Below are 23,532 nucleotides of genomic sequence, written 5' to 3' on the forward strand. Positions count from 1 at the left end.
CAATGCACTAAATCGTATAATTCGACGTGAATTATACGATTTAGTGCATTGTGTGGTCTGAAATAATCTCCCAAAATGAAAATAGAAAAAATAATGTGTCAATTAAATGACGAAATTATATATGAGCCAAGAGTTTGGGACACTCATTAAACATGTTTAGAATTTTTAATGTCCCCTGAACAAATTACTATATAAATATGAAGGTTTTTGTCTCCAGGCAAGTCAGTACTTTGTAATTTATCCAGACAATCGAATAAAACGGAGTAGATAAGAGTATAAAATTTCCTTAAAAACCTCCGAACGCATTGCATCGAAAAGGATTATTGCAATGCAAAAATTGGTGATTGTGTTTTTGGTTATAGGCCTGACTGCTGCTTCCCCGCATCATCACAAATCGAAAAAAGCCTTAGTGGGTGTCGGTGTCGGCGCTGGTGCTGGACTTGGATTGGGAGTTGGTTTGGATCTGGGATTAGGTTTAGGTGCAGGCGCTGGAGTAGGGGCAGGTGCCGGCCGTGATTCAAGCAGTAGCGAAGAACATGGATGTGACAGATGCGGCCATAAGCACCGTCACAGAGATCATCATGGTGGCGGAAATAGTGGTGAGGGCCACTTTAATGTCCAAACACCTCCTGGCAGTGTAGGTGGCGGCTATGGAGGTGGTGGCGGTGGTGGTTTTGGAAGTGGAGGCGGTTTTGGAGGTGGTTTTGGAGGTGGTAGCGGTGGAGGATATGGTGGTGGTGCTGGCTTCGGCGGTGGCCATGGATATGATGGAGGCAATGGACATGGGAGCAGTTCAGGATCTTTCGCCACGTCAAGTGCCCAAGCGTCCTCGTCTAGCGGAAGTTACTCTCATGGCTAAAATTATTTAGTAATTTAAATTATTATAATATAAATATCCATTTGGTCATAAAAATAAATAAACAATTTTAATATTTTTTGTTTTGATGATATGTTGGACATTTTTATACCCTACATCACCACAGTGGTGTTAAAACTTTTGTGCATTTGTTTGCAACATTAGCAAAACCTTAAATTCCAATCCTACATCAATTATCTTGGTCTTAACATTGGGTTGTCTCTAGAGTTAGATTCGGCCCGGCCGAAACAAAACACGTCGTGCAAAATTTCATTCCAATCGGATAAGAATTGCGCCCTCTAGAGACTCAAGAAGTCAAGACCCAAGATCGGTTTATATGGCAGCTATATCAGCCGTTGTACAAAATTTCAGCCAAATCATATAATACTTGCGCCTTTTAGAGGCTCAAGAAGTCAAGATCCCATATCAGTTTATATGGCAGCTATGTGAGGTTATGGGCCGATGTGAACTATTGTTAGCACAGTTGTTGAATGTAATAACAAAACACCTCAAGCAAAATTTCAGCTAAAATTTCCGATTTGAACCATTCGTAATACAGTTGTTGGAAGTCGTAACGAAATACGTCATGCAAAATTTCAGCGAAATCGGATAGGAATTGTTCCCTGTAGAGGCTCAAGAAGTCAAGACCCCAGATTGGTTTATATATCAGGTTATAAACCGATTTCAACCATAATCAGCACAGTTGTTGGAAGTCATAGTTGAACACCTCATACAAAACCTCATTCAGCCAAATCGGATAAGAATTGTGCTCTCTAGCGGCACAAGAAGTCAAGATGCCAGATCGGTTTATGTGGCAGCTTTATCAAAACGTGGACCGATATAGCCCATTTACAACCCCAACCGACCTACACCAAAAAGAAGTATTTGTGCAAAATTTAAAGCGGCTAGCTTTAGGTTAGGTTGAAAAGAGGGTGCAGATATTAATCCGCCCCATGGCAATATGGACGTACACCTTAGCCAGTAATCGGCTTGGTGTGCGCTCTAAAAACTATAAAGTAACCTCTAAAAAAAAAAGAAAAAAGCGGCTAGCTTTACTCCTTCGAAAGATAGCGTGCTTTCAACAGACAGACGGATGGACGGACATGGCTAGTTAGTCTTAAAATGTCATAACGATCAAGAACCGGCCCGAATCTTATAGTTCCTCTACCATGGATCGCATTTGTCAAGTTTTTTGCCAGGTATCTCTTTATAGACAAACAATGGATAATGGATAAAAATTGTCGTAGTATTGTAGCTACGTTATGGACCAAATCGACCATACTTAGTTTGTATGTTGGAGACCATAGTAGAAGTCATTGTGCAAAATTTCATCCAAATGGGATAAGAATGCGCCCTATAGGGGCTCAAGAATTTATTTCGAGAGATCGGCTTACATGGGAGCTATATTAGTTATGAACCTATTTCAACAATACTTGCCATAGTTTTTGGAAGTCAAAACAAAAGGTTTCATGCAAAATTTTAGCCAAATCGGATAATAATTGCGCTCTCAACAGGCTCAAGAAGTCAAGACCCGAGATCGGTTTAAATGGTAGCTATACCAAGTTATAAACCGATATTGGCCATACTTTACACAATTCTTATAAGTCATAACAAAACATAAAAAAAATCAGCCAAATCGGATAAAAATTGCGCCATCTAGCGGCGGCACAATTCTAGAGATTCAAGATCCAAGATCGGTTTATATGGCAGCTATATCAAAATATGGACCGAAATGAAGAAGTATTTGTGCAAAATTGTAAGTGCCTAGCTTTACTCCTTCGAAAGTTAGCGTGCTTTCGACAGATAGACAGACGGACGGATATGGCTAAATCGACTCAGAGTTTTCGATGTATTACAAACGAAGTGACGAAATTGGTATACCCTCATTCTTTGATAGAGGGTATAAAAATTTAAATTGAATTTGAAAGATTATAAAAGCTAAAATGAAAGGTTCATATTTGTGAGTACGAATTGCTCTTTAGAAATCTTCCTACAGTCCAGCTGAGCGAACAAGGCCAAGGAGAGATTGTAGGGTATGGGAAGAATCCCCTACGATCCGAGCTAGCGAACAAGTTGTAGGAAAACTATAAGAGCTACTATTTATACGTCCAGCTGTGTGAACAAGCTCAAAGGAGGCGTAGAGAAAGGAATAAGAAATTCATTTGAACTTAAACAAGATAATCATAATGTTTACATTAACGTACGTTTGCAATGTTTTAGAAAAAGATCTTAAAGTCAGATTTTAAATGTAAAAAACAATCCAGGACGGTTTGCACCATTTTTTTCCCCTTTTGGATCTCGCGAAACTGAGTCGGACGTATAAATACCTTGGTTTCTTCTCCGAATCCATAAAGGGAGTTGATAAAAGGCGATAAATTTTGCATCATTTTCAGTCCATACTCATAGAGTGTAATGCTATTATATGCCAAAATTAGCTTGCGCCGACTTTGCGAGTCGCAGTGAATTTACAACCGTATATCAGACCAAAAAAAAATTCAAATTTTGACCATGAACATTCCACTAAGGAGCAGGGGCATACTTTTCACATATCAATGAGAGCTGTCCGATTCAAGTTTAAGCTCAATGAAAAGGAGCCTCCCTTTTATAGCCGAGTTTGAACGGCGTGCCGCATTGCGACACCTTCTTTGGAGAAAAGTTTTTACATGGCAAAGTACCTCACAAATGTTGCTGTTTGTGAGGTGTTTTGCCACTTCCTTGGCCCAGGGACGAACGCTATTAATTTTGAACAGAATCGATTCAGATTTAGATATAGCTCCCATATATATCTTTCATCCGATATGGCCTTTTAATGCTATAGAAGCCACAATTTTGGTCAGATCTTTACAAAATTTAGCATGCGGTGTTTATTTGATTTTTAATATGTGTGCTAAATTTCGTCAAAATCGGCTCAATTTTCGATATAGCTCCCATATATATCTTTCATTTCAAATGGACTTTTAAAGCTGTAGAAGCCTCATTTTCGGTTCAATCTTTACAAAATTTAGCAAGAGGTGTTTTATTTGACGTCTTAATATGTGTGCTAAATTTCATCAGCATCGTCCTAGAATTAAATATTGCTCCCATATATATATTTTATCCAATATGGAGTTTCAATGTTGTAGCAGGCACAATTTTGGACCGGCTTAAAAAAACTTTGGGTAAGTTGTTCTATCCGATATGAGCATATGCTATACTGTCATTATCTTCTGCTCATTTTGGACTAAATCTGTACAGATTAGATACAGATAGATAAAGTTCGCATCTGTATTTTTCTCCGATATGGGCACAGAATCCTCAACTTTATTCCGATTAAAAAAATTCGCTTAGAAAAACAAGTGATTTAGTTGCTTACTATACAACAAAATTTTGTACAATTTCTATTTTGCAGTAGTAAATATACCGAACAATATAAGAGGGTTGCCTTTTAAATATTGGGATTAGACAACCCTTGTATAGCAATCTGCCAACAGTAGTTTTTGTTCCAAAAACCATTGATGCTGTGCGCCAACTGATATTGCAAGAGATCGTGGATTGAGACAATCATAGGGATTAGTGGGACCAGCATACATTCAATATTGCATGAACATTGGACCGTCAAACAAGTAAAAGCGCGCTAAGTTCGACCGGGTCGAATCTTGGGAACCCACCACCATGTATTCTGCTAAAAATTTATTCAAAATAAATTTAGTTGAAGGGCATAAGACCGTATTTGGCACAGTTGTAACCGAACACCGCATGCAAAATTTCATCCAAATCGGAAAAATATTGCGGCTTGTATGGACTCAAGAAGTAAAATAGCGAGATCGGTTTATATGGGAGCTATATCAAGTTATAGACCGGTTTGGACCGTACTTGGCACAGTTGTTGAAAGTCATAACAAAACACTATATGCTCATCTAAGAAGGTATCGAGGACACCGCAAGTGTCAAGTGTCCTGACGAAGAGTGGTTACACAGCTTTCCCAACTGCCCCTGGATGCGTACGGGAGCTCACCATGACAAGATCTAACGAATCTTGTGCGGATGAACTCCTGATGGAATCAAAACACGAGGCTAATACAACAGTGGTCGAAGTTCTGAATCCTGACTATGGTCCGGTTTCTACAGATAAATCTCCACCATTGTAAGGCCGCTTCGGCAGCACTAAAGCTCCTCCGGATGGCATGGGGATTTTCGGTGGTTTTATCTAGGAACCATGGGAATGTGGAAGAATTGTACGTGGATTAAAAAATCCGGCATTGAAACTACTCAAGGGTATGGGAAATAGGAGACATAGAGCCTGTATTCTTGCAAATAGCAGTCTAAATGATTTTCTTCTTCCGTCGCTAAGCACTGAAGATTTAGTAGTGCCAGCGTTGAAATAAACAAGTCTCATTACTGGCTGGCTTCCCTATATATGGCACACGATTCCGCGATACCGCCTTCAAACCTTAAGTCGCTGGTTGAAGCTGCTTCTGTAGGGAAGAAAATTGTAGGAAGTTATGCTCATAACCAGATATGGGGAAGTTCGGATGTCAACGAAAGGGTTGAACTGCTTATTGAATATATTATAAGTTACAATCAGGGGGATCAACCGACCTTTGTTACCAGGAACAGGCAGGAGGTACTAGATATTAACTTTGTATCGGAAGATATAACCGCAAGAATATGCGACTGGGAAGTGTTGGATGACCACAGCATATTAGTTGTAGCCTTGAAGAAAATACTACAGAACTAGTCCCTCGACTAAACAGAAAAAAGGCGGAGTGGGAAAAGAAGTGGCAGCTACGGAGGATATAGACATGATGATCAAGCGGACCACGAAGGCCCTGAACGACTCGCTTGTGAAAGCATGTCCTAGTGTCAAGCCAAAGGGGGAAACAGCGACTGCCGTGGGGAACCCCAGAGCTGGTTGGTCTAAGAAAGGACAGCAGAAAACTCTTAAACAGGGAAGCCACAAGAGCACCGCACGATTGGGACATCTATAATGATGAGCTAAGAAAATACAAGGGCGAGCTGAAAAGAAAAATCCTGGGTTAAATTCTGCAGCTCCGTGGAGGATACATTTGAGGCCTCCAGGTTAAGGAAGATTCTGTCCTCGAGACCTATTACGGTGGGGTAAATTCAGAAGCCAGAGAATAGATGGACAATGTCTAGTAAGGAAACACTAGTACTACTAGTTGACACACATTTCCCGGGAAATTCTCCAAAGGACAACGTGTCGCCATAAGAGGTTGTCACTGGTATGCATTCGTCAGAGGTTATTCGGGAAATTGTGTTTGAGCCGAAAATCCTTTGGGCGATAAGAAGTTTCGATTCCTTTAAGTCGCCAGACCCTGATGATGTATCACCGGTTGAACTATAAGCTGTGTCTGATAGACTGGTTCCCTGGCTTAGTGAGATATACTCTGCTTGTATCAGAATGTCATCCGACATATCGTAAGAAAGTTTATTGATAACTTACTTACCAAAAAGATGGGTCAGCAGAGGAACACCTCAAGGAGGTGTACTATCTCCTCTACTTTGGAATACTGCCATTAACAGTATATTATTGTCTCTGGAAGAAAAAGGTGTATCCTGATGACGTGGCAATTGCGATTAGGGGAAAGTTTCCCAGCACTTTAAGAGATATACTTCAGGAAGCTCTACGTGCAACAGCGAAGTGGGCTACCGAAAATGGTCTATGAAAATTGATACTTCTAGGGGCTCAAGAAGTCAAATCAGGAGATCGGTTTATATGGGAGCTATATCATGTTCTTGATCGACTGGGACCGTACTTGGGTCAGTTGTTGGAGGTCAAAACAGAACACTATGTGCAAAACTTCAAAATTGAGCCCCTGGAAGAAGCAGTTGTCCAATTAGACTGAAATTTTGAACATAGTGTTCGATTAAGACTTTCAACAACTGTATCAAGTACGGTACAAATCGGGTTTTAACCTGATATAGCTCCCATATAAACCTTTCTCCCGATTTTACTTCTTGAGTCCTTATAAGCCGCAATTTTGTCCGATTTGGTTGAAATTTTGCATGCGTTGTTCTGTTACTACTTCAAATAACTGTGCTAAATACGATCCAAATCAGTATATAAACTGATATTGCTCCCACGTATACCGGTCTCTCCATCATTATTATTCGGTAACTAGAAGCTTTAATTTTTACTGGTTTGAGGGAAGTTTGGTATGTTGAATAAAATTATGACCTTCAACTAAATTTATTTTGTACAAAATTTTTAGCAAAATCCATTATCACATCACTGTTGTGCTTTCTTACCACTCTGGTGTAGGAGGGCGGTTCTTTACATATCTAAGCAACCCTCTTCCCCTCTGCAGGATCCTTTTGGAAGTCACAGTCCTCCAGGAAGGCTCAGGGGCAGTGTGCGGTTAGTTCGTTCCTGTTCCGTCTTTGTTTACCTCCACAGGACACTGTCTGGAGTCTCCATTGCGGGAGTTGGCTTGGTCTTCCCAGAATACTTAAAAGCGGGGATATCTGTTTCTTCTTCAGCGTCTTAGCAATGTTATGCTCTTTATCTAATTCTCTTTCAAGCTTCCTCAAAAGTGCCGTGAACGTAAGTTCTTTCCCTTCCATGACTGTTTTATTGACACTGTCGCTGTGTGAATCGTAAACGAACTGCACTTCGTCTTGGTTAATCTGTCTCTTCCTCATTGGTTCGTCTGACGACTGGTTGTGCGCTTGAATCATTACTCTGGACTACCGGTATCAAAGCACCCACACCTGTAGGAGGGGCGGACAACATGATAAGGTCTTATGCCACTACCGCAGTCGTTGGGTCTTTGGAGTTTTTAGCCTACTCCCGAAATGCTTTTAAATTTTTCGTAACAGGTACCTATTTCGAAATACGGATATTTTTCTTCGAGGAGCGAAATGAAAGCTCGTCCGCTCCTCTCACGGTTAATATTAATATTTGGGCTATAGACTATATTTTCAATGATTATAGAAACTTATCGCACATTAATGAATGGTGCCAATTCAATAATAGGGACCTCCTTTTTGCAGCCATTGTAGCAACTATTGGAGCAGTAATGTGTGCCCAATATTTTAGCAGATTTTATAATTAAAACAGCAGTCATGTGTGCTTTGCCATTTTCAGCAGACAAATTTTGCAATTTTAATATATATTATAAATAACCAATAAAAGTGCCAGGAGACTCAATGCCGCCTAACTTTCACCGACTTTCTCATATTGGGAACCCTAGGATAAGCATAGACCCTAATATTTAAACATCAGGCAGTGCAATGACGGGAGACTCAATACAGCTTAAATAACAGGGACAGAGGATACAACCACCTCTAACTTTCTTAAAATTCGAAAGGCTATGATGGGCAAATGCATGTAGCCAACCATGAGGCCACCTCCCACTCTCATGAAGCCCACTTACTCAGTATTTGGAAGACTAGGATAGGCAAAGGTCCTTATATTTGTTTGAATCTGTAATAGTTTTTACAGACTTTTTGATCCGAAAAAATAAAACACAACAACAAACTTTCAAACTAATTTAAGTTCCGAATTGAACCACTTTATTGACTTGCTTGTTGCTAACGAGAAAGACTAGTAATTATATGCAAAGCTAAAAATGCAATTGCAACCAAAAATGCAACTGCTTTTATGTATAAAAAAAGGCTTCATGTACAAAAAAGGTTTATGTACACACACGCACACATACATTAACGTGCATCCCCAATCTAATGGAACAGACAGCGGCTAGACAGCGACCAGACAGACATGCGTAGGCGTGTGTGTGAAAGTGCATGCGAACTTAGATTCTTAGGCAGGTAGTAAAATTGAGATGATGCACAAAACAGCAACAATAACTTGCAAACAATTTTTGGGCACGAGCAACAGCCAAACTAACAGGGCCGGACTTGCAGTTAACATCCTCCCCCCGTTGAAGGTCTTGGGGCTTCAACTGATTCACTTATCGGCAGTACGGCTAGTTTGGTTATGGCTCGCTTAAAGATTCCGCTACTTGTTCGAACATTCACCACTCGAACTATTCCGTCTTCGCCCTTTATAGTTTCCTCCACTCGTCCCATTTGCCACTTTAGTGGGGGCAAATTTTCATCTTTTATTACGACCATGGCACCAACAGATATATTGTCACTTTGAGCCTGCCATTTGGATCTCTCTTGTAGCAGCGTTAGGTAGGACGTACTCCACTTTCTCCAAAAAATCTGTTGCAATTCCGATACCTTTTGCCAACTGTTGAGACGACCGAAATTTATCCATGACATATTCGGCTCGGGTATTGAAATAAGTGGACCACCCACTAAAAAATGGCCAGGCGTCAATACATCTAGGTCCTCAGGGTCCTCGGAAAGCGGGCACAATGGACGAGAGTTTAAGATTGCAGAAATTTGGCAGACTAGTGTGCGTAGCTCGTCGAAAGTAAGTTTGTTTAGGCCAACTGCTCGATAAAAATGGAATTTAGCAGACTTTACAGCCGCTTCCCAGAGGCCACCAAAATGTGGGGATCTGGGTGGAATAAATTTCCAATCAATGCCATCATCAAGACATTGATCATGAATGGCATTTAGATGTGATTGCCTCGAAAACATCTGCTTTAATTCATCCAACTCATTTTTTGCGCCCACAAAATTTGATGCATTGTCTGACCAAATCGTTTTGGGTTTGCCTCTCGTGGCAACGAAGCGTCGAAGCGAGCACAAAAATGAAGGTGTTGATAAATCCTGGACAACCTCGAGATGGGTTGCCTTTGTTGAAAAGCAAATAAATATGCAAATATAGCATTTCACAGGAGGGCGGCTCTTCACCTCCGACTTGTAAAAGAATGGCCCACAAAAATCGATTCCAGTTGTATGAAAGGCTCTATTTGGCCTTACTCGGTCTGAAGGCAAATTTCCCATGACGTTTTGGAGCAATTTCGGCTTCATTCTAAAACATCGGACACACTTCGAAATAATGGAAGCTATCAGCTTTCGTCCTCCAATTGGCCAAAATTGCTGTCGAATTGCAGCCAGCAAACACTGAGCTCCGGCATGAAGTAGCTTGTGATGAAAATGCATCACCATTGATGCAGTAAACGGATGCTTTTTGGGCAGAATAATGGGGTGACGAGCATCAAAGTCCAGGGTTGAGTTTTGGAGACGCCCACCAACTCGAATTAACCCAAACTCATCAATAATAGGTGCCAACGAATACAACTTGCTAGACGATGCAATTTCCTTATCTGATTTCAACGCCTTGTATTCCTCAGAAAAATGTACAAGCTGAATGTTTTTAACCAGGAGGCGAGTACCAGCTCTAATGTCGTCAGGGGTTAATACTTCGGTATGGGCACTCAATTTGGAATATACAAATTTAGAAACATACGCAAAAATTCGTTGCATTTTCAAAAAAGAATTGCGATACTTACACTGTATCGACAAATCAGTAAGAGAGGTCGTCAACAATACATGTCTTCTACGCTCAGGTAAGTCATCCACATAACTTGCAGTATCAGGCCAGTTTGATGCTTCATTCAGCAGGAAGTTTGGACCACCTTTCCACAGTGATGAAGGGAGTAGCTCCCCAGGTGTCGCACCTCTCGACAAGATGTCTGCTGGATTGAGTTTTGTTGGAACGTAGTGCCAGGTAATTCGAGTCCCATATGACTGAATTCGAGAAATTCGATTGGCAACGAAAACGTTGAAGTTGGATGGCAGCTCTCGAAGCCAGGACAACACCACCATCGAATCGGACCAACAATGGATTTCACAGTGAAAATCTAGAGATTTCACCACAGTATCAATCAGCTCAGCTAGAAGGCATGCAGCTGAAAGTTCGAGTTTTGGTACAGTGAGCGTCTTCAATGGGGCAACTCTCGATTTAGAGCACAGAAGTTCAGATTTAATGACGCTGTTGAATTGGGACCTCACATAGACACATGCGCCGTAAGCAGCCAAGCTGGCATCGCAGAAACCATGAATCTGCAATGATGCCGACGCCATTGAAACATGCCGTGGAAATGTGAAACGGTGCATCAGATCGAATTTCGAAATATATTCAATCCACAATGAATGTAGTGATTGAGGCAAGCTTTCATCCCATTGAAGATTGAGTTTCCACAGATGCTGCATAAACATTTTTGCCTTTGTAATGACTGGACCAATCAAACCCAATGGATCGTAAAGGCGGGCAATCGAAGATAAAATGGACCGCTTTGTCACCACCTTCCAGTCATCAATGGGGGTAAAAGAGAAAATGAAATTATCACTCTGGGGATCCCAAGTGAGCCCAAGAGTTTTGGTGACATCTGTACCGTCATGAAATTTTAACAATGTTTCACAGTCTTCTGCAGGAACATCCCGTAGGGCATCTGGATCATTGGAGCACCACTTGCGAATCAAGAATTCGCCCTTTTTAAGCAAAGCTGTTACTTGATGCCTTATCTCTTCGACCTCTGCTATGGTATTGCCACCAGAAAGCATGTCATCTACGTAGAAGTCACGTCGAACCACTTTGGAACCCAGTGGAAAGTTCTCTTCTTCATCGATTGCAAGTTGATGCATTGCACGGATAGCCAGGAATGCAGCGGGTTTTGTACCATAGGTGACTGTGTTCAGTTTATAGGTTTTGATATCATCCGCCTCGTTCTCTCGCCACAGAATGCATTGGAGGTAATCGTCAGGGTGTGACACTCGAACGCACCTGTACATTTTACAAATGTCTCCACTAAGGGCCACCTTAAAGAACCTGTACCTCACCAAGGTATTGAACAGCTTTGGTTGTATGGTAGGGCCGGAATGCAAAATATCGTTTAATGATAGCCCAGTTGCGGTTTTTGCCGATCCATCAAAAACCACTCTAAGTTTGGTCGATGTGCTGTCCAACTTGTGGACACAGTGGTGTGGCAAGTAGTACTTCGATTCGGGTACCTGTGGCGAGATTAACGACATATGGCTTAATGTGGCATACTCACGCATAAAAGTTGTATATTGAGCCTTTATTTCTGGACTCCGACGAAACTTTCTTTCCAAAGACATTAGACGTTGTAATGCACGCTGATATGAACCACCAAGTGATGAGACACCCCTGCTTTCGATTTGCGGCAGCCGAACAGAATATGACCCAGAAGGCAAACGAACGAAGTTGGTTAGAAAATGATTTTCGCAGTAGAGTTCATTGTCAGATCTGGATTCATCATAAACAAAGTTGGTCTCGATTTCCCAAAAGGATTTGACGACGGTTGAAAGCTTCTCTTCTTCTTCCTCAAGCTCGGAATACGACACAGCAAGTGACCAGGATTTACATGGCTGAAAACTACCACCTGCTACGACCCAGCCGAATAATGTTTTTTGTAAAACAGGGAGGTTGACACCAATTTTTATTTGCCCCACTGACATCAGATTGAAAAACAATTCGGCACCAATTAACATGTCGATATGATCCGGCTTGTTAAATGCAGGGTCTGCTAATTGAATGTTCTTGGGCATATTCCAGTTGGAGGCATCGAGATTTATTTTTGGCTTGTAGTCAGTGATGCTTGGTACCACCATGGCAGCGAACGAAGTGGTGAAATCACTATGGCATGATTTCACAACCAAATCAACAGATTTTTCAACCAGCATACTTCCATCACCTATGCCGTAAACTGTGGCTGAGACTCGATTACAATTTAAGCCAAGAGTCTTTGCAAAACGATTTGCAATCATGTTCAACTGGGATGCAGAATCCAAAATTGCTCGACACGGCACAAAATTCCCAAACTTGTTTTTGGCGAGGACAATAGCTGTTGCCAACAGGACGGTTCCACCCGTGGTTGCTGACCTTCCAGATGAATCAGCTGACGAAACAAGAACTGATTGGGATATAGATGGTTCCACTACAACAGATGGCTGGGCTGACGGCGCACAGTGGGCCAAATGGCAAAAAAATTGGAAATAAGTCTACAACTTTTTATCTGTTGATTTTAGCCATACAAAATGTTCTAGACATTTGTATAGGAGGACATAGGCTTTCAGAAAAGTGCTGTTGTTGGTCCATATCTTTAATACAGGGTGAGCTACAGGGTGTCAAAGTTGACCACTTTTGACTTCTCCAAGCTTCTGGGGGCCATAACTTTTGATCTACTCAACCGATTTACATGATTTAGGACTCTAGAGAAAGAGCTTGACAAGATCTAAAAAACTTATGCATAAAGTACCATGCCATCGTGTACTGTTAAGGAGTTATGAATTGTTTAATTTTAAAATATGAAAATTTGGCCTTGGTTTTTTTCAGTGTTTTTTAAATAACTCCGTCAATTTTAAAGCTATAAACTTCATACTTCACACAAATTATGCCAGCATATGTGTGCATAAAATACAAAAGGAATCACGTGAATATCTTTGGCGGTTTAAAAATGGCATCGTTTTCAATATGAAAAATATTTTTTTTGTCAAAAAATTGCAAAATTTTTCAAAAAAGATACTCCCATTTCCTTTAAGTTTTCGCAAACTTTGGCCGTCAAAGCATTATCATTTCTTTCCATTTTCACAAAGTCGAGGTATTAAGAAAAGTTTTAAGTGCTAATTTGGCTAATTTCGATATCAAACAACACCGTTATCTTAAGACCAAAATGGCCAATTTTTTTACTAAACTTCAAAAGTTTCTCACTGGAAAAAAAGTTCCACGGGGATTTTTTCGCTTTTTTTGAACTTAAATGAAAGCTTAAAATGTTCCCAACATTTTAAGGTATGTCTCGCCATATCCTAGCCATAAATGAGATCGTAGCGATCAAAATACTGAAAAAAGTCAATTTTCAAGTAGTGCTATATTCATTGCTAAAAAACAAGTATTACGTCACATTTTATTGCAAAGATGTTAAATAAACTTTTATTTGGTAACACTTCTTCTACAAAACACAAAAAGAATCATGGAAATATCTCTATTCTATTCCATTTTATGGAACCGGCAATAAAAAAGTCAATTTTTCAAAAAAGTCGAATTTCCCAAATTTTGTTTTTGTTGTCCTAATTGCACATGACACACTATAGCCATATTTACGCAACATACCTTATCGTAAAGGAAATTTTCATACCTTTCCAACAATGTATAAAACATTTCTCAACTCGGATTCTATCTACTCTAAAATTCATTTACACTTCATTAAACTCTATATAAAAATGTCTATTTGTGAAATGGAACCTTATATGGGGCCTACACTAAAACATTGATAGATTTGCCCAGGGTTTACAATACAAATGTGTTAGAATAAAAAAAGGTCTCCTGCCAAAGTTTAAAAAAATTGGAATAAAAATATGTGTTTTAGAGCGAAAACACTTCGCATCGGCGTGCGTTTGTATAGTACCTACATCTATTTTTAATGTAAGCTGATGATTTTTGAATAAAAAGTAACCTAGAAATATACCTGCATATATATATATATTTGTGTTAAGATTTGATGCAGACAAATGTTACCTGTTTCGCTATGTCGAATTCCCAGGAAATCCACCGTATCAATGAATGTGAAAAAACCTACCCATAAAAAATTCATTGTCATTTTTTTTAACCAAATTCGAGTCCAGGTAAATAATTATAGAAGAGTAAGTAAAAAGAGGCACTTTGGACCCCTTTTTACGATTGCGTCTGATACCTGAAATGGGTCATTAATTGTGAATATATTGCATAAATATTTGAACAAAATCCAAATTTTCTTCATTATATTTTGTAGAGGCGTAAAGGACATTTATAAGTTATGGAAGTCATACTGAAGTATTCCACTCTTTCGAAAATTGTATGGGACATCAAAAATGATTCCAAATCATACACGGAGTCATTTAAGGAACTTGTTTACACTTTGGACCACATATATGGAATAAGGCTAAATAAAGACGCTTTAGACAAACTTGAAAAATTCTACAAATCATTTGAGAGAAGGTTGCCAGAATGTTCATTCGCAAAAATCAAGTTTTTCAAAATGTATGAGAAGTGGCTGAAATCGGATCTACTTATTGAAATTAAACCGCTGATTCCCGGCCGGCCTAGCAAAGCATACGACGAAGTTACGGAGAAAACCAAAAAGAAAAAACAAGAGGAACTATTGGCGGCACATCCGCCAAATTTAATAAAAGATACGTTCAAAACAGCATTGTTAAAAACACAACCAAAAAATGTTGGACGAATTGTCGATGTTTTACCATTAGCATCTCCGAAAAGGGTAAAGAGAATGGTAGAAAGTATTCCAACTCCAAAATCGACTACAGAATTCACGGAGGAAGATGCACTGGCCCTGATTTTGAACCTAGGCCTCTCAAGAAACAAATACTCAACAATGAGGAAGGCTCTTCGTGAAAAAGGATGGGGTTGTTTACCCTCAAAACATAAATTGTACAACACCAGGACGAAAATGGTGCCATCAAATATATACGTGGACGAATTAAAAGCAAGAGTGAAACTTGCTGATCTTGTTGAAAATACAGCTGTTAGAATTATTTCTAATTTTACTGAAGAACAGTTGAACACATGTAATAATTCCGAAGTGGTTTTGATCAGCAAATGGGGTTGTGATGGATCATCTGGATTTTCCGAATATAAGCAACAAACAGAAATAGATACCAACTTCGCATCAATTTTCATGGCATCATTAGTACCATTGAGAATGAGATTGTACAAGGACCAATCTTCATCATCGAAAGAAAATGCATTTCAAGATATATGGATAAATAGAACACCTGGGTCAAAATATTTATGTCGCCCAATTCGGTTTGAGTATACAAAGGAAGACCGGAACACAACACGATCTTTGGTGAACGAAATAAAGGAAGAAATTGCTGCATTACCCATGATTGTTATAAACCAATTGGGAAGAAATATAAAAGTTTCGTTTCAACTACAACTCACTATGATCGATGGAAAGGTGGCAAACGCATTAACTGGCGTTATGTCCAATTGGAGATGCAATATTTGTGGCAAGAAGAATGGGCAATTCGAGGACAAGTCTGATGAAAATTTAGTAAACGAAAATGCGCTCAATTTCGGTATTTCGCCCCTGCACTGTAGAATTCGATTCATGGAGTATTGTTTGCATTTATCGTATGACCTTAAATATCGGACTAGCCCTGGAAACCGCGATGTCTCTGCTAGAAACAACCAAGATCTTCACAAAATGAGGCAGGAAGAGAAGAATCGAATCCAGTTGGAGTTTAAACAAAAGGGACTTATAATAGATAAACCTCTTTACGGATACGGAAGCACAAATGATGGCAACTCGGCAAGGCGGTTTTTTGAGGACCCCGTATCGACATCTAAAATAACCGGTCTTGATGAACACTTGCTAAGACGATTCAAAGTGATTTTGGCTGTAATCAATAGCAAAAAGATGATAAATTCAACCAAATTTGAAGCTTATAGTAATGACACAAAAAACATTTTATCTGATTTATATTCGTGGAAAGCTTTAACACCGACAGTACATAAAGTCTTACATCATGGCAAGGAAATTGTGGAATACAACATACTTCCGTTAGGAGAACTTACAGAAGAAGCTCAGGAATCCCGTAATAGAGATGTTAAACAGTTCCGGCTTTTCAATACCCGAAAGAGCACCAAATTTAACCAAAATTATGATTTACTTCAATATTTATTGTTATCGTCTGATCCGGTACTATACAGCATCAGAACTAAATGGCTACCAAAAATATGTGACGATATAGATAAGGACGATCCCGATGCCATTCAAATTAAAGAGCTTTTAAATTTTGATACCTTAGATTATTTGGTAGAGAATAAAATCAAATAATACAAAACTAAAATGCTTTTTTATTTTGGGAGTAGCTAATATACATATAAACGCACGCCGATGCGAAGTGTTTTCGCTCTAAAACACATATTTTTATTCCAATTTTTTTAAACTTTGGCAGGAGACCTTTTTTTATTCTAACACATTTGTATTGTAAACCCTGGGCAAATCTATCAATGTTTTAGTGTAGGCCCCATATAAGGTTCCATTTCACAAATAGACATTTTTATATAGAGTTTAATGAAGTGTAAATGAATTTTAGAGTAGATAGAATCCGAGTTGAGAAATGTTTTATACATTGTTGGAAAGGTATGAAAATTTCCTTTACGATAAGGTATGTTGCGTAAATATGGCTATAGTGTGTCATGTGCAATTAGGACAACAAAAACAAAATTTGGGAAATTCGACTTTTTTGAAAAATTGACTTTTTTATTGCCGGTTCCATAAAATGGAATAGAATAGAGATATTTCCATGATTCTTTTTGTGTTTTGTAGAAGAAGTGTTACCAAATAAAAGTTTATTTAACATCTTTGCAATAAAATGTGACGTAATACTTGTTTTTTAGCAATGAATATAGCACTACTTGAAAATTGACTTTTTTCAGTATTTTGATCGCTACGATCTCATTTATGGCTAGGATATGGCGAGACATACCTTAAAATGTTGGGAACATTTTAAGCTTTCATTTAAGTTCAAAAAAAGCGAAAAAATCCCCGTGGAACTTTTTTTCCAGTGAGAAACTTTTGAAGTTTAGTAAAAAAATTGGCCATTTTGGTCTTAAGATAACGGTGTTGTTTGATATCGAAATTAGCCAAATTAGCACTTAAAACTTTTCTTAATACCTCGACTTTGTGAAAATGGAAAGAAATGATAATGCTTTGACGGCCAAAGTTTGCGAAAACTTAAAGGAAATGGGAGTATCTTTTTTGAAAAATTTTGCAATTTTTTGACAAAAAAAATATTTTTCATATTGAAAACGATGCCATTTTTAAACCGCCAAAGATATTCACGTGATTCCTTTTGTATTTTATGCACACATATGCTGGCATAATTTGTGTGAAGTATGAAGTTTATAGCTTTAAAATTGACGGAGTTATTTAAAAAACACTGAAAAAAACCAAGGCCAAATTTTCATATTTTAAAATTAAACAATTCATAACTCCTTAACAGTACACGATGGCATGGTACTTTATGCATAAGTTTTTTAGATCTTGTCAAGCTCTTTCTCTAGAGTCCTAAATCATGTAAATCGGTTGAGTAGATCAAAAGTTATGGCCCCCAGAAGCTTGGAGAAGTCAAAAGTGGTCAACTTTGACACCCTGTAGCTCACCCTGTATTAAAGATATGGACCAACAACAGCACTTTTCTGAAAGCCTATGTCCTCCTCTACAAATGTCTAGAACATTTTGTATGGCTAAAATCAACAGATAAAAAGTTGTAGACTTATTTCCAATTTTTTTGCCATTTGGCCCACTGTGCGGCGTTTGGTCCATATGCAACATTGTGTGGTGTTTTGAAGAGCATTGCCTGCAAGAGCCCGAATTGCACTTTTTTAACACATGGCCCTTCCGAAGACAATTGAGGCACAATTTCAAACGCTTTGCCTCTTTGAAACGAAGAGATGGGGAGAGATTGCTGAAAGGTGGACAATTGACAATGTAGTGGTCCATTGAATCACAAAAAGCACACAAAGGAGAAGAGCTTCCAGAGGCCACATGTACGTGGCGATTTTTAAATGATTGCTTTTTGTTGTTTTGCTGAATAGAGCCGGCACAAACCACGGAATTCTCCAAGTTCTCCAGCATACGACATCTTTGCTCTAAAAAACTTGACATGGACTGCCACGACGGCAATTCATTCACAGCCAGACTCTCCTCCCACTTAATTTGGGAATCTCTATCCATTTTAGTGGCAGCTAAATATACTAAGAGCCCATCTGCAATTTGGTCTCTACTGGCAATCGTCTGCATGGCTCGCAGGTGCGAATTAAATTTGTCACTAAGCTGGCGCAAACCAATGGCTGGGGAAACTTCCACAGCTTTCAGCGAAAAAATGGCCTTTATATGGGTCTGAAAATTTAACAATTTATTATCAAAACGATTCTTCAACAATTTTACCGCTTCCATATAATTTCTTTCGTTTAGCTCCAACGATGAAATTGTGTCCAAGGCGGCACCTGTTAAGCTTGAGCGCAGATGATGGAATTTTTCCAGGTCACTTAGTTCTGCGCTGCTGTCGACAATTGTTGAGAACAGTGAAAAGAAATTCGGCCAATCAGCATAAGCTCCACCAAACTTTGGCAACTGGATCTCTGGTAGGCGTGTTTTGCGTGTCGAGGATGAATTTTCAGAAAATGGACCTCCATCAACAGAAAATTGGCGCACAGTCGAAGACCGGGGATTTGATTCCAATCTACGGATGGAATTCATCTGTCGAGTCAATTTGGCCTTGACATCCAAATACAAGGCGGTAAATTTCATCCTTTCTTCACTTTCCATTTCGGCCGTTACCATCTCTTCCAATGCTGACTGAGCCTCTTCGAATGAGGCGCCTATCTGCTCTACATAGTCAAGACGGACGGACAAATCTGCCTCATCATATTCACTAAGCTGCGCCGTTGTAAGGGATTAATTCAACATTCCCAACTGTTTCAGCATTGATGCAATTTTTGTCATGTAGGGCAATAAATTTTTTGAATTTCCGCCATCACTTGTATTGTTGGTAGGCTCTGTGTCTGGCATATTTTTTCGTGGCAATTTAAACTTTTTCACAAACAACTTTTGAATATAAAACAAATATTATCCGAGTTGATAATATTTTTCTAGTGATCACCAAGTAGATCACGTCGGGGTCACCAATGTTTGAATCTGTAATAGTTTTTACAGACTTTTTGATCCAAAAAAATAAAACACAACAACAAACTTTCAAACTAATTTAAGTTCCGAATTGAACCACTTTATTGACTTGCTTGTTGCTAACGAGAAAGACTAGTAATTATATGCAAAGCTAAAAATGCAATTGCAACCAAAAATGCAACTGCTTTTATGTATAAAAAAAGGCTTCATGTACAAAAAAGGTTTATGTACACACACGCACACATACATTAACGTGCATCCCCAATCTAATGGAACAGACAGCGGCTAGACAGCGACCAGACAGACATGCGTAGGCGTGTGTGTGAAAGTGCATGCGAACTTAGATTCTTAGGCAGGTAGTAAAATTGAGATGATGCACAAAACAGCAACAATAACTTGCAAACAATTTTTGGGCACGAGCAACAGCCAAACTAACAGGGCCGGACTTGCAGTTAACAATATTAAAACATCAGGCAGTGCAGAGACGGGAAACACAAAGCAGCCTTAAGAAAAGAAGCCGACGATGAGACCATCGCCCACTAACAAGAAGCCTATTAACTGGAGGACAAATGATAGATGTCATTCAGATAAACCTCTACCGGAACGAGACAGCTAAACACGAATCAACAAAGGCGATTTTTATATTGCTCTAATTCAAGAATAATGGATGACCCGGAACAAAGTTTCTGGACTGAACCACATATATTACCAATTATTCTATGCTAACACTGGCACTCGGGAGGCCACCGTAGCGCCTATGACGCTGAACGCCAGGGTTCGAATCCTGGCGAAACCATTATAACAAATTTTTCAGGGATAACCACTGCCTTTTAATGCAGGCGACATTTGTGAGGTACTATGCAATTTAAAACCTTCTCCCCAAAGAAGTGTCGCACTGCGGCACGCTGTTCGGACTCGTCTATAAAAAGAAGGCCCTTTATTATTATTGAGCTTAAAACTTGAATCGGACAGCACTCATTAATATGTGAGAAGTTTGCCCCTTTTCCTTAAGGGAATGTTCATAGGCAAATTTGCATTAAACTGGCACTCGACCGAGGACCTGCGTTATTTGTCATAAAAATTTGCAACAATGATGAGACAGGTAAACGGTGTACCGAAAGAAATATTAATACCGTATGGAATAAATGGTATTATAGTAAAGGAACATCGTGAATAAATACTAAAACAATGCCGTATGGTATCTATAACGCTTTATATCATACATACCATACGCTATTGTTTTGGGTAGTAGTTCATAATCAATACCGTTGGTATATATTTTTGTTCGGTATGGAGCTTACCTTGCATCACTTAATCTGTCATTCGACTCTCCGATACGGCCACCCACGTCGGAGCTGCAACAGTTGGTGAGGAAGACAAAACATACAGGAAGTGAGGTACTAAACGGGTGCGATACGAACTCTCACCACATTTCGTGGGGAAGTACCTGTCAGAATTCTTGAACACTTACGACCTAATAACACTTAATATTGGCAACACCGTTACCTTTGTTGTAGGGATTGGAGAGGTTTTAGATGTGACAATATGTTCAGATAGTCTAATCAATGAAGTTCAGAATTGAAGGCTCTCTGTGAAGCACTCTTTCTCTGACCATCGCTACATAAGGTTTAGAATAGAACGACCAGCGCCGAATCCGATAAGCTTCCGAAATGGGTTGAAAATCAACTGGAAAAAATTCGCAATGAAGTCTGCATTAATTGGACAAGATAATTTAGATTTTACAAGCATAAAAGATATTGGCGACAATGTCAACATGATTGCGACTTTAATAGTGGTATCTTTCGTAGATAGATGTCCTCTTCGAGAAAATAAATCAGCAAAGTTCGGCCGGGCCGAATCTTATATACCCTCCACCATGGATCGCATTCGTCGAGTTCTTTTCCCGGCATCTCTTCTTAGGCAAAAAAGGATATAAGAAAAGATTTGCTCTGCTATTAGAGCGATATCAAGATATGGTCCGGTTTGGACCACAATGAAATTATATGTTGGAGACCTGTATAAAATGTCAGCCAATTCAAATAAGGATTGCGCCCTTTGGGGGCTCAAGAAGTAAAATAGAGAGATCGATTTAAATGGGCGCTGCATCGGGCTATAGACCGATTCAGACCATAATAAACACGTATGTTGATGGTCATGAAAGAATCCGTCGTACAAAATTTCAGGCAAATCGTATAATAATTGCGCACTCTAGAGGCTCAAGAAGTCAAGATTCCAGATCTGTTTATATGGCAGCTATATCAGGTTATGAACCGATTTGAACCTTATTTGACAAAGATGTTGAAAGTAGGATTAAAATACGTCATGCAAAATTTCATTCCACTCGGATAAGAATTGCGCACTCTAGAGGCTCAAGAAGTCAAGACCCAAGATCGGTTTATATGGCAGCTATATCAAAACATGGACCGATATGGCCCATTTACAATACCAACCGACCTAACACTAATAAGAAGTATCTGTGCAAAATTTCAAGCGGCTAGCTTTACTCCTTCGGAAATTAGCGTGCTTTCTATAGACAGACGGACGGACGAACGGACATGGCTAGATCGACATAAAATGTTGCGACGATCAAGAATATATATACTTTATGGGGTCTCAGACGAATATTTCGAGTAGTTACAAACAGAATGACGAAATTATAGTATACCCCCATCCTATGGTGGAGGGTTTAAAAACATTAATTCGCAGTATTGGTTTGCAGACTTTATAACAGAGCACGTCGTAAAAAGTGGAGGTGGTATGTTAGTATACGTATTACACACGTCTTAAGGAATACAATAAAATGATCGGAGCTGCAGAACGTACCTCCTGGAAGCTTTTCTGCGATAACGTTATTGACGCCGCCAATATGAAAAAGTTTCTCTCAAAATCCTATGTCCTAACTGAAACGTTAGTAGACGACATGGGGGAGAGAATAGAAACAATGGAGGACATGTTGAAGCTTTTGTTGAAAACGCATTTCCACGGGACTCACACGGACACACCCGAATCTTGGATTGATCGAAAGCTTATCATTACAGAATTTATGGTAAGGAAGCATTGAGGACCTGATGGAATATTTCCGCCGTTACTACAGAAGGAAGGCGTGTACCTGGCGCCCCATCTAGCCATTATTTTTACAGCTTGCCCAGGATTTGCATATACTCCGAAAGCCTGACAGGAATTAATGGTGGTATCTATACCCAAGCCTGGAAAGGCAAGTTACGGAACGCCAAAGGAGAAGAGACGACCAAACGACCTGTCTTCTCAAAAACATGGAACGTATTGTGGATACCATGATAAGGAGTGGGACATTCAGCAAACTTAAGCAGACAAATAGCATGCCTATTTCAAGGGAAGGTCGATAGAGACTGCCCTGTAGGAGTTTGTGCATTCATATTAGTGCTATGAATTGACATTAAGGGGGTGTTTAAAAATGTGCGGACAGACACATTGAACCAATCCTTAGACCAGCACGTGGTGGACTAGGTACTTAGAGACAGGATAAACCATATGCTAAAAAGCAGTTGGATAAATTGTGGGTCCCATGACAGAAATATAAGGAAGTGGCGCAGGGCACTCGCCGCTTTCTTTTCTAGAACATTGCAGACGATGTTATAATACTTCTAAGAGGTAAGGATCCAAATCAGCTATGCAGATGGAGCGAAAGGGTCTTGCAGATTGCATGCGACTTAGATAGACCTTAACCAAGCGAAGACTAAAATCTGCCAAATGTCCGAGTAAGACGAAGGTTTGACACACTACCTTTTGTCAATACAACAATTTCGATATCGATATCTGATTAAGACTCATCTTGGACAGAAAACTGAATTGGTCTTTTCACATATTTAGATAGGCCGTAGGCCTGCAATGGGGCCTGAATCCGAGGATAGTCCACGATCTCTACAGGAGCGTAATTAGACCAAACTTACTTACGCCTCATGGATGGATGGAGAAAAAGTACATCAAAAGGATGATACAACAGGCTCAGAGAATATATTGTCTTGGTATGGGCGGAGCGATGAGAACCATGCCCACTAGGGTACTAGAGACTATTCTAGATGTCCGACCCATTGACAATAGATTAAGTGTGAGGCAGCCACTGCGG

The 23,532-nt window shown here is 39.5% G+C and overlaps 2 protein-coding genes across 2 annotated transcripts; one reads left to right on the forward strand and one right to left on the reverse strand.

The window, feature by feature from the left end:
- Positions 1-236: 236 nt before the first annotated feature.
- On the forward strand, positions 237-1,190 carry LOC106090244 (uncharacterized). Its single transcript, XM_013256377.2, has one exon. It carries the CDS (start codon positions 329-331, stop codon positions 857-859), a length of 531 nt encoding a protein of 176 aa, XP_013111831.1. The 5' UTR covers positions 237-328; the 3' UTR covers positions 860-1,190.
- A 7,531-nt stretch (positions 1,191-8,721) lies between these two features.
- Positions 8,722-19,085, reverse strand: LOC131996962 (uncharacterized). Its single transcript, XM_059367169.1, has 3 exons — positions 18,170-19,085; positions 9,880-12,692; positions 8,722-9,564 (listed from the first exon to the last, which is right to left on the reverse strand). The coding sequence occupies exons 1-3, from the start codon at positions 19,083-19,085 to the stop codon at positions 8,722-8,724; spliced, it is 4,572 nt and encodes a 1,523-aa protein (XP_059223152.1).
- Positions 19,086-23,532: the final 4,447 nt, after the last annotated feature.

Source organism: Stomoxys calcitrans, chromosome 4 (genome assembly GCF_963082655.1).
Source record: "Stomoxys calcitrans chromosome 4, idStoCalc2.1, whole genome shotgun sequence".
Taxonomy (NCBI): domain Eukaryota; kingdom Metazoa; phylum Arthropoda; class Insecta; order Diptera; family Muscidae; genus Stomoxys; species Stomoxys calcitrans.